General features: G+C 50.0%; 1 protein-coding gene across 1 annotated transcript in view; it reads right to left on the bottom strand.

Moving 5' to 3' along the window:
- SF3B3 (splicing factor 3b subunit 3) overlaps window positions 1–12,013 on the bottom strand; it is a 34,617-nt gene that overhangs the window by 9,756 nt on the left and 12,848 nt on the right. The window contains exons 12-17 of the mRNA XM_030457947.1: window positions 6,935–7,086; window positions 5,724–5,879; window positions 5,011–5,166; window positions 3,255–3,398; window positions 1,932–2,054; window positions 391–545 (exon numbers count right to left, since the gene is read on the bottom strand). Coding sequence (XP_030313807.1) covers window positions 391–545; window positions 1,932–2,054; window positions 3,255–3,398; window positions 5,011–5,166; window positions 5,724–5,879; window positions 6,935–7,086 — 886 coding nt within the window. The remainder of the gene's footprint in view (window positions 1–390; window positions 546–1,931; window positions 2,055–3,254; window positions 3,399–5,010; window positions 5,167–5,723; window positions 5,880–6,934; window positions 7,087–12,013) is intronic.

Raw genomic sequence — 12,013 nt, 5'->3', positions numbered from 1 at the left:
AAGGCAACAAATTCACCCATCATGACTCTGATTTTTTAAATCATGTGGGCTGCTTGCTGCAAAGTTTTCAGATCCCAAACCACAAGATCCTAGCACAGAATGGGGTCACATTTATTAAATACTTCCCTGAGGATAACAAGCTGATCAGAGAAGCAGACCCTACTTCTTTTTGACAGCACAGCTATCCCTATATTCCATTTGTTTCCCCAAACCTACCCAAGTGTTTCTATCAAATCATTATCCATAATCAAATAACCTCAAATAACCCCTATTTCTCAAGTTGAGTCACTCTACCTCTTCCCTTTGAAAGTCTAGTGAGAATTCCCCCCTCTTTCCTCTGCCTGGCACCTTGGCTTGGAGGTGTTTGTGGTCTTCCCCATCAGTTCTTACCTCAGTGTGTTTGTGGAGATGGCTACAATGCCCTCAGGGCACTGCTCAGAAGCAAACCCAGAGGCAAACTCCAGTGTTTCATAGGACAAGGGAGTCAGGTGGAAACGGGACTGATAGGAATAGCTGAGCCAGGAACGACTTGACATGGCCAGCACCTGGGGAGGACACACAAAAAAGTCTTTGTTAGGGGTGGGGAAGGGGCAAACTCACTCCTGGCAATAGAAATGAGTCCACAGGGCTGGGCTTTCCCCCTCTGGAACAACTGAATTCTCCACCCAGCTCAGAGCAGCCCCTCAGACACTGCTTGCTGTCCAGGGAGTTTGATCTGGAAATTACCTGAATTTCTGAAGCACCATCAAGACAACAGATCCTGAAACTGAGGGACAATTAAAACTTACCTGTAAAAGCTAAGATTAATAAATACTCTCTTTTTTTTTTTTTTAAACAGTGCTCTAATGGGAACAGTTCTTTGAAAATAAATATTGACTGCTTTGCCAAATGCTGTAGGAGTCTAAAGTGGAATTTGCTTAGAATTATCAGCAGGCTGTTTTCAAACAAGTTAAGGGGAACAAAGGAAGCACGTGGCCTTCTGAACTTTACACATTTGGCTAAATCAATTCCAGTGCTAAATCACTTTCTGCCTGAGTTACAAAAGGTGGGATTACACTGAAACACTGACAGCTCCTCCAAACCCACCACTGTCTGGCCACGAGCTTCATGGTTTTTCTCACCATGCTGTGAGACAAGGAACCAAGACTGGTCTGACAGAAGGAGCTCTCAGCTCTTCCACAAGCATTCCCTGCTCCTCACCTCCAGGATACAGCTGGCAGCCTGGCAGGAGCAAGCTGGGGAGCCTCAGTGACCCTGTGTGTGCCACTGCATTAAAGCAGAACTCAGACTCCCCAACCCAGCCCCCTGCACTGACCGACAAGATTTCTCAACTCTGAAGGTGTCATCCAAAAATGAGTCAAGCAGGGGGTGGCTCATCTCCCCAGTGCCACATCAGGAAGGCTGGAAATGGCACTTCTGATGAAAAACATTATTCCTGCTATGCCAAATCCCACAGATATTTTCCTTGACCCCTGGATGGCAGCTGTCCAGCCCCTGGCTCAGCCATTTTCAACATGAGCAAGAGACAACCAACCACTCACTGCCATCAAGGAGTCCAGGGGTAAAGATTTCTGCTCTTAGCCCAAAAACAAAGAATCTGCTCGGAGCTTTCCAGACAACACTGCACACACAGCCCATGGGTCAGATGAGTCCTAGGTCAAGGAAGGCGAGGCAGCACTCCACACTGCTTCCCAGGAAGGGGAACACCAACAAGAACAAGGTTGTTTGTGAAAGCACAAGCTGTGAGGCAGGCAGGCAGCTTCCTGATGAAGTCATTTGCATGCCCACACCCTTACCCAAAGGGTCCTGATGTGCTGCAAGGATGCTTCCCCACCCTTAGCCAACATGAAGGAAAACTGGGATGCTGTACTGGGGGGCTGGGTCTGCACCTTCTCCCCCCCCAACACCCTCCCAGGAGCTCCCCCTCTTACCGCCTCCTGGCCTTGCATCCGGACACGGAAGAGTTTCACAGGCCTGGAACCCAGGTACCTGGTCCTGGTGTCAGAAAGGTCACCTGTGACAGGGTCCAGGACAGTCCTCAGCAGCACCCCGTTCTTGTCAGCAGCAAATCACAAAGTTGAAATCAAGATTAGAGGGAAGAAATAAAGCTACAGTCACTATTCCAAACAGAAGAGGTGATTTCGAGGAATGAGGTGGATTGTTTTTCCCCAGCTTCTGCCACATCTCCCTTCTGCCCCCACACTCTTATCTAAATTGGCTCTTCCCATGAAAAACCTTGTTTCCTGCACACTGAGTAGGAATCATTTCCTGCAGAGCTGAAAGGAATCACTGTGAAGCAAACTAACCAACCCCCAGAAGAAACAACAGCTGCTCCCCTCACCCCCCCAAAAAAAAGCAGTTTGGTGCATCCTGTAAGCCATGAAAAAAAAAACCCCAGAAGAGCCAGAACAAAGCATTTACCCCCAAAATTCATAAGAAAGAGCAGGCATCCTGATATCAAACCTGAGGCACATGAAGAACCTACACTGCTCTGATTATTTTTACATGTTGAATTGTCAAAAAAGATTTTTTTTTTTTTTTTGGGTCACAGATCAGAGTCAGCACTGGATGCAACAAAAAACTGCAAGAGCAGAGTTACCAGAGCAGAGCCTGTGGCTGGGGGAAGGTACTCCCCTGATACTCTGCCCTACAGGCAGTTTCTGCAGAACTGACCAACAATGTTTGACCCAGGGATTTTTCTCTTCAGAACGTGCCCTCTTTCTGGAAAGTCTGTGACATTACTCTGCCTCTTGACTAGTTCCCAGTCTAGGAACTTCTGGGGAAATCTGCACATCTCCCAAGTACCCAGAGTGAATTCCCCAGCCACAGCTGCTAAGTGTGGTGTAACCCAAAGGGAAGAGTCAGGATTTGGGTTAGGCTGCAGGCTGTTACTGCAATCTGTCTCTCAAGGGAACACTCACCAAGAAATGCCTGTCAGAGCCAGGCAACCACCTCACAGAACCACAGAATTGTTCTGGTTGGAAAAGACCTTTAATCAAGACTTAATAACTTCATTCCATAACCATTATAACCCAACTCTACTAAGCCCAGTGCTTAAATCATGTCCCTCAGCACCACCTCTTTGTGGCTTTTAAACACCTCCAGGGATGGTGATTCAACCACGTGCCAGTGTTTAATTACCCTTTCACTGGAGAAGTTTCTCCTAATGCCCAATCTAAACCTTTCCTGGTGCAACTTGAGGCCATTTCCTCTTGTCCTGTTGCTTGTTAAAAAACAAATAAGTGAGCTCTTACCTGCAGCCCAATGTTCAGGTACAGAAAGCCAATGGAGCCCCTCTCCCCCAGCTCATCCTGCTTCTCTGTGCCTCCCATCTCCACGATACAGAGAGACTCAGGCTGTGCAGGCAGGGCCTGCATGCTCAGGGGCTGCAAACAATCCTGGAAGAGACAAAGAAAAGGGACCACAACCAGTCAGCAAGGCTTGGCAAGAGGGAATAATTCAAGCTCCATCTAAGGAGCTTAAAGATGCTTCCTGAAATCTCCATTAAAAAGTATTCAGCACAGGGAAAAAAAAGAAAAAAAAAAAATCACAACAGATACTGGCTCTGGGGATTCTGGCAAGAAGCAGTGGTTGCAGCAGCCCTGGGTTTGGAGAAAATAAACTAGATCCTTCCAAACTGTTCCAGCACAATTTGCAGCTGTTTAGCATGGAGATTTGAGTGAAGGTTCTGGTACTACAGTCACCCTCTGAACACTTGCCTCTTGCAGGCAGAGGAATGGTAAGGCTGGTTTGCTGCTGACCTGCTGTCAGAATGAGTCTGCTTTTACTACAGGTAAAAGAGAAAAGATTGAAAAAACAAAAAGAAACCACAAACCCCAAACCAAAACAAAAGAATAAAAGAAGAAAATTCTTTAGTATTTCATCAGCTGAACCTCCAAGCACAGGTGAGATTGGATCAACCAAGGGAATCTGTCATAGGTCAGGCTCAAGGGCTCTCACCCAAAACCACTCAATCCTGCTTATCCACTTGAGTATGGAAAGCCCACCTCTGGAGCAGCCTTCTGAACACTGGAAAGGCAGGAAGTTGGGCCCAGTTCCTTTAATATCTCTTTAATATCTTTATTGATGATTTAGATGAGGGGATTGAGTCCATCATCAGCAAGTTTGCAGATGACACTAAGCTGGGGGGAGTGTGGATCAGCTGGAAGGCAGGAGGGCTCTGCAGAGGGACCTGGACAGACTGGAGAGTTGGGATGATCCCAAGGGGATGAGGTTCAACATTCCAAGTGCCGGGTCCTGCACTTTGGCCACAACAACCCCATGGGGAGCTCCAGGCTGGGCACAGAGTGGCAGAAAGGGACCTGGGAGTCTGGATTGCCAGGAAGCTGAAGAGGAGCCAGCAGTGTGCCCAGGTGGCCAAGAAGGCCAATGGCATCCTGGGCTGGCTCAGGAACAGCGTGGCCAGCAGGTCCAGGGAAGGGATTTTGCCCCTGTGCTCAGCTCTGGGGAGGCCACAGCTTGAGTCCTGTGTCCAGTTCTGGGCCCCTCAGCCCCTCAGGAAGGAGCTTGAGGTGCTGGAGCAGGTCCAGAGAAGAGCAAGGAGGCTGTGAAGGGATCCAGCAGAATTGCTGTGAGGAAGGGCTGAGGGAGCTGGGGGTGTTGAGGCTGGAGAAGAGGAGGCTCAGGGGAGACCTCATCACTCTCTGCAACTCCCTGAAAGGAGGTTGGAGCCAGGGGGGGTTGGGCTCTTTTCCCAGGCAACTCTCAGCAAGACAAGAGGGCAGGGTCTCAAGTTGTGCCAGGGGAGGTTTAGGTTGGAGATGAGAAAGAATTTCTTTCTGGAGAGGGTGATCAGGCATTGGAATGGGCTGCCCAGGGAAGTAGTGGATTCTCCGTGTCTGGAGATCTTTCCAAAGAGCCTGGATGTGGCACTGAGTGCCATGGGCTGGGAACCACGGGGGGAGTGGATCAAGGGTTGGACTTGATAAGCTCTGAGCTCCCTTCCAACCCAGCCCATTACATGATTCCATGAAGAGGACAGCCACTCACCGACGGGTCAAGGGAAATGATCCTGACAGTGTTGTCCACCAGCCCAACAGCCAGGAAGCGGGAGCGCTGCTCGCCGGGGGGCACGTTGGCCAGGCTCATGCAGACCACATCAGCTGACATCTCCTTCCTCTCCGTGTACTCATTCAGCTGCCCTGACTGAGGGAGGACACAAGGGGTTATCACCCACCCAGTGGGGCTCACCAGCACCAGAAATCTCCCCACACCCTTCCCCTGATTTTTTTTGATTTCTTTAAGACAGCGCTTTGGAGTTTTTTTACTGCCGTGTTTGAGCTACAACTGGAAGAGGCAGAGGAGCACCAGAATAAAGACAATTTCCAGTTTGGTTATGAAATTCAGAGACTTTAATTTGCTCTGAAATCATCTCAGCCACAGTCAGATCTGCCTGTTCCAGCAGGATGCTTCAGTACAGTCTTTTCCTGCAAGACTGATCAAGAATCAATGTCCAGCACACCCCAGGCTCTCCCTCACTCTTCCAACCTCCCCCAAAACGCCAACCTCCCCCAAAACGCCAACCTCCCCCAAAACGCCAACCTCCCCCAAAACGCCAACCTGCCCCAAAACCCCAACCTCACCCAACCAAAATCCCAACCTCACCCCAAAAACCCCAACCTCCCCCAAAACCCCAACCTCACCCCAAAATCCCAACCTCACCCCAAAATCCCAACCTCACCCCAAAATCCCCCCAGACCTACCGGGTCCATCTCAAAGTACACCAGTTCTCCTCCAGTCAGTGCTATCACCACTTGTCTCTGGTTCACAGCACATTTCACAATGGTTTTTTTCCCTGGTGTCTTCCATTCATTTACTCTCTTATCTGCTCGGATATGCCGGATCCCATCTGGATAAACCTGAAGGAAAAAGGTGACACTGATGCCATATTTGCCATCTCTTCACAGCTCCCATCCCAGCACAGGAAGAAAGAGAGGCAAATCCTGCTCCCTGGCAGCCAGGAGCTATGCAACAGGCTGGATGAGCATGGAGCCACTTGCCAGCTGCAAGTGTTGCCTCTTGCAACTACAGCAAGGGAGCACCCAGCACACCAGGGAGGATATCAGGACCATCACACCTTCAGCTGGTGCAGGATGTGGCAGGGAAAAGCTGAACAAGGGACCTGGGAGTCTGGATTGCCACAAAGGTGACCATGAGCCAGCAGTGTGCCCAGGTGGCCAAGAAGGCCAATGGCATCCTGGGCTGGCTCAGGAACAGCGTGGCCAGCAGGTCCAGGGAAGGGATTCTGCCCCTGTGCTCAGCTCTGGGGAGGCCACAGCTTGAGTCCTGTGTCCAGTTCTGGGCCCCTCAGCTCAGGAAGGAGCTTGAGGTGCTGGAGCAGGTCCAGAGAAGAGCAAGGAGGCTGTGAAGGGATCCAGCAGAATTGCTGTGAGGAAGGGCTGAGGGAGCTGGGGGTGTTGAGGCTGGAGAAGAGGAGGCTCAGGGGAGACCTCATCACTCTCTGCAACTCCCTGAAAGGAGGTTGGAGCCAGGGGGGGGTTGGGCTCTTTTCCCAGGCAACTCTCAGCAAGACAAGAGGGCACAAAGGGTCTCAAGTTGTGCCAGGGGAGGTTTAGGTTGGAGATGAGAAAGAATTTCTTTCTGGAGAGGGTGATCAGGCATTGGAATGGGCTGCCCAGGGAAGTAGTGGATTCTCCGTGTCTGGAGATCTTTCCAAAGAGCCTGGATGTGGCACTGAGTGCCATGGGCTGGGAACCACGGGGGGAGTGGATCAAGGGTTGGACTTGATGAGCTCTGAGCTCCCTTCCAACCCAGCCCATTCTGTGACTCCATGATTCTCTGCCAATCCATCCCTTTAGACATGATCTATGTTGCATTTCTACTGTGAAAGCACTGCATGCTGCAAGCACAGAGGCAGACACAGGCAGAGAGGTCAGAAGCAGCTTTCCATTACCTGTACCAAAGCATCATCACCAAGGAGAGAGCAGGACAAGGTGGGTGTAGTACCCAGGAATCCAGAGTCAGTCACTTCTTCTACAGTCTCTCCAATAGACAGCACCAGGGTGGCATTCACGAAGGACACAATGATATAGGCATCAAATTCATCTGGTCAAGGGAGACAAGGGAAAAAAAAACAAAAAATAGAAAAAACGTGGTGATTAAAGGATGCAAGGCTTCCCAACAAAACTATCAGCCTGATGGAAGTCTAGCAGTTCCTCTTCAGGAGAATTCCTGTGATAATTACATCTGCTGGCAGGATTGTGCAAGTTCATTCTAGGACACTGCTGGACTCCAAACAGGGATCAAATGATGACCCAGAGTTGCTTCACAATATTCTGGAATCTGGCAAGCAAGACTCCCACCTACGTTTTCCAGGCAGCAGAAGCCTCAGTGACACTCAGCCCACCTCACACGAGGAGCTGAATCCAGATTTAACACACAATGAATGCTCTGCTCCAATAATCAGGATCCACGGAACCCATCTGCAGAAACCACACCAGGAAACTGCCAGCAGGAGCTTGCAGGATACAACACCACGTTATCTATTGAGTAAACTCATTAAAAAAACCCCAAAAAGCTGCAGGGAGCAATTAGGGAGCACTGCAGCACAGCTCAGGACTAGTCTGCTCAACGAGCTTCTACTCATACAGACACCCAAACAGTCTCCTGGGATGAGGAACTATTATGTTTTGTAAGACAGAGCAATCAGTGACCTTTACTTCTTCTGGAATTTAGTGACAGTAGTGCAACTATTGTCTCCAGTACTGGTTTATCCCAAAAGGGACAGCTTGGGGGAGTCCAGTAGCTTGGATGCAGAAAAGTCACCAAAATAGTCTTGAGAGCTCACTTGGAAATAGGGAAACTTTGTGGTAAAGACAGGCAGCAGGGCTGGGCAAGGGGACTGCTCTGCCTTACAACTGTTAGTTTTCATTCTGCAGAAGTGACAGGCATTAAAGAGGGGGAGAGGAGACTCATTAAAACAGTAACAAAAGCCACAGAAACAATGGAGTCCATTGGGAAAGGGGGCCAGGAGCCTCAGTGCAGAAATAAGATTGCCTTGGAGAACCAACTCCACTTCTGCTGCTGCTGACATGCAAGTGCCACTTCTTAAAAAGGAAAAAAAATTCCATTTTCAATCAAAGATCAAACTTAGGCACCACAGCACAAGACAGTTTGTGGAGATGAGGGTGCAAGAGAGCTGTGAGGAGTTTTTGCCCTTGAGCAGAGTCTCTCCATCATCTGCAAGTGTGGGAGGCAGAGAGAAGTGGCTCAGGACTCTGCAAGCAGAGGAAGGAAATGGAGAACTCTCCCTGGGATTAGGACAGGATGCCACTAAATACCACACAGCAGCTTCAAGGAACTGAACTGGGGTAACTGAAACAAATGCTTGAGGAACCAATCCCTTCCTTACCCAGGCTGTTCAGAGGGAGGCATTGCCAAACCTGCTGTGTCACATTGCTAACAAAGTTCTTACACATCACTGAAAATATGCAAGGGAAAAAAAAGCTTCTCCCAACATCTGCTACACAGACCACAGCTCAGCCTGACAAGCTCTGTGTAATCACAGCAATCCCAACAGTGGTCTGTGGCACAAACTCTGTTACTACTCTGGTGACAGTCTCTAACCTCCAGCACACTCCTGAGCCCTGCAGGCAGGAGCAGGGCCACTGGGGGGAAATGAGAAAACACAAGCTCAGCCTGCAGAGGGAAACCTGGTTAGTCAGCTCCTCAAACCCTTGGCTTCACAGGAAAGCTCCTTGACATCAACAGCAGAGGCAAAGAGAGGCATACAGGGAGACCTACACCACTACACACTCCTTTTCTACACTGAACAGTAGCTGCTCCCACAACCTGGCATGGATTTTGCAGCTCCAGAAGTCTACAAGAATTCCTGGATTGCTTTGAGCAGAGAATCTAGCAGCTCAGAGGCTAAGCATTTAATTCATAATTCAATACTCATAGACAGGATGTTCTAAAAATTCCAGCTCAAAGACTGCTTTCCAAACTTCTTGCAAGCTGCTGCCTTCCTCCCTGGGGACTGTCATTCTGGTGATGAACCATCAGGTCCCAGCTGGGGGCTCAGCCATGTGATCCTGAGAGGGACAAAGAGCTCCCAGTTGAAAGCAAAGCAGATTTCCTTAGTCCTGTGCTAAATGAAAACTCCCTCCTACCTCTTAGTACTTCTTCATCTCTTTTCTTTTCACTGCCTCACTTAAGTGATATTAGAGCATGCCTTTAAGGCTGTGTCAATAACAGTGACACCTGCATTTCTGCTTGAAGTCAAGAAGTGGCACTTAACACCTCTCTGCTGGAGCTTTTGGAATAAAGGGTCTGATTTAGCAGAACAAAGCCCAGGAATGAGACACATTCATCTGGATTCAAACAGCACAATTTGGGTTTAGAAAACAGCAGCCTGGTGGAAATAAAAAGAGGCTAAATCCCTGGGGCACACCAGATAAGAGATCTATAGATTTTAATATGAAAAGATCTCTACTTGGAGCTGCAACACCCTGAGCAGAGCAGATCCACATTACTTTTTATGCAGGCACAAGGCTCCAGAGGTGCTTATCACCATTCTAATGAGCTCCTTTCAGTGATTAACAGAAGCAGCTTAATGACTCTTTTCAAGAGCCACAGCTGGGCTCACTCTCCTGTGCCTTCATGACAAGTTTTCTGCAGCTTCACACAAACATCACAATGGGTTTATCAAACCACCACATCAGTCCAGGAATCACAGAAAATCTGTCAGAGCTGGAAGGGACCTCTCCAGATCATCCAGTCCAACTCTCCCACTAAAGCAGGATCACCCAGGGCACATTACCTGGGACAGCATCCAGGTGGGTTCTGAGTACTTCCAAAGAAGGGGACTCCACACCCTCCCTGGCAGCCTCTGCCATTCCATTTAAATGGAATTTCCTACATTCCAGCTGGTGCCTGTTGCCCTTCATCCTGTCGCTGGGAACTACTGAGAGGATTCCAGCTCCATGTGTCCTGCACCCACCCTTGAGACATCTGTAGACATTAACAAGGTCTCCCCTCAGCCTCCTCTCCTCTCCTCTCCTCTCCTCTCCTCTCCTCTCCTCTCCTCTCCTCTCCTCTCCTCTCCTCTCCTCTCCTCTCCTCTCCTCTCCTCTCCTCTCCTCTCCTCTCCTCTCCTCTCCTCTCCTCTCCTCTCCTCTCCTCTCCTCTCCTCTCCTCTCCTCTCCTCTCCTCTCCTCTCCTCTCCTCTCTCCTCCAGCCTGAAGTCCCAGCTCTCTCAGCCTTTCCTCAGCAGGGAGATGCTCCAATCCCCCAACCATCTTGGTTGCCCGCCTCTGGACTCTCTCCAGTAGTTCCCTGTCTCTCTTGAACTGGGGAGCCCAGCACTGGATGCAGTGTTCCAGCTGTGGCCTCCCCAGGGGAAGAGGGGGACAATGACCTCCCTGCACCTCCTGTCCACTCTTCCTTATGCTGAATTCCAGGATTCCCTTGGCCTTCCTGGCAGCAAGGGCACACTGCTGGCTCATGGATAGTTTACTGTCTCTCAGGACCCCCAGATCCTTTTTCTCTGTTGCTTTCCAGCAGCTCCATCCCTGATCTATATTGGTGCTTGGGGCTCTTCCTTCCTGGGTGCAGGATCCTACCCTTGCTCTCACTGAGCCTCATCAGGTTCTCTGCCCAGCTCCCCAGCCTGTCCAGGTGATGCTGGGTGGCAGCACAGACCTCTGGAGGATCAGCCACCCCTCCCAGCTTTGTGCCATGTGCTGAGGATACACCCTGTCCCCTCATTCAGGTTGCTAATGAACACACTGAACAAGACTGGATTACTGACCCCCGGGGGACACAGCTGCTCACAGCCCAACAACTCGACCCTGCTCCATTTGTCACCACCCCCTGAGTTCTGTCACACAGCTCTGAATCCACCTCAGTGTCCACTGAGGTTATGGGACACAGCATCAAAAACCTTGCTGAGGTGACATCCACTGCTCTCCCCTCATCTAGCCAGCCAGCAGGGACATCAGAAAAGGCACTCAGGTTGGTCAAGCAAGATTCCCCTTGGGTGAATCCATGCTGACTCCCCCCAGTGACACCCTTTGCTTTCACATGTTCTCTGATGACATCCAGAAGAATTTTTCCCAACACCTTAGCAGGGGCAGAGGCAAGGCTAACCAGCCTGTGGTTCCCCGAGTTCTTCTTGCCCTTTTTGGAAGGCTGGAGTGACATTAGCCCTCAGGCACCTCTCCTGTTCTCCATGACCTTCCAAAGATGATGGAGACTGGCCTAGAAATAACACCTTGCCAGCTCTCTCAGAACTCATGGATGCATCCCATCAGGGCCAGTGGAGTTCCAGATAACCAGTTTGGCCAACTGGTCTCTAACTCAATCCTCCTCTGCTGAAGGAAAGTCTTCTTCTCTCCAGACCTTATCTCCCACCTCCAGGGTCTGGGATTCAAGACCTCTACACTACTGTCATATTTGTTACTTGTCATGGATTCAGTGGGAGTTAGTCCATAAGCAATCCATTCCTCTCCACCAGTCCATGCCTCAGGTTTTTTTCCCACTGCAGCATCTGAGTTTCTACCACTACAAACAGAGCCACCACTAGCTCAGAGGAGTTTGGTGAACAAAGAGATGAGCAGGGACAAAAATCCACAATTATTCTCACTGAAATCCTTCTGAGAGGATACCAGCACATTTCCCTGGGCTTCCATTTCCTACTGCACAAGAAACTCAGGGGCTGTCACTCACTACACACTGCTGTGCAGGTCAGAGGGCCAGGCAGGGACTGCAGACTGCAAGGTCCCAGCTCCCAGAGCAGAGCACCCAGCTCCCCAAACCTCAGGATTTGACAGCAAGAGAGGGTTTGGTCAGAGTTCCATCACTTTCTGTCTGATGGGCACGTTCCATAACCACTGGGCAATCCCATGGCAGCAATACCTCTAGGTGCTTGGAGCACACACAATCCTTTCCTCTGGAAGGAGCCAAGAAGGGAGCTGAGAACAGCCCTGAAACACACACCTCTGGTTTGGGCAAGAACTGATTGCTCTGCAGA

Source organism: Calypte anna, chromosome 11 (genome assembly GCF_003957555.1).
Source record: "Calypte anna isolate BGI_N300 chromosome 11, bCalAnn1_v1.p, whole genome shotgun sequence".
NCBI classification, from domain to species: Eukaryota; Metazoa; Chordata; class Aves; order Apodiformes; family Trochilidae; genus Calypte; species Calypte anna.
The sequence above is the reverse complement of the archived record's forward strand: the minus strand, read 5'-3'. Positions and strand labels throughout refer to the sequence as shown.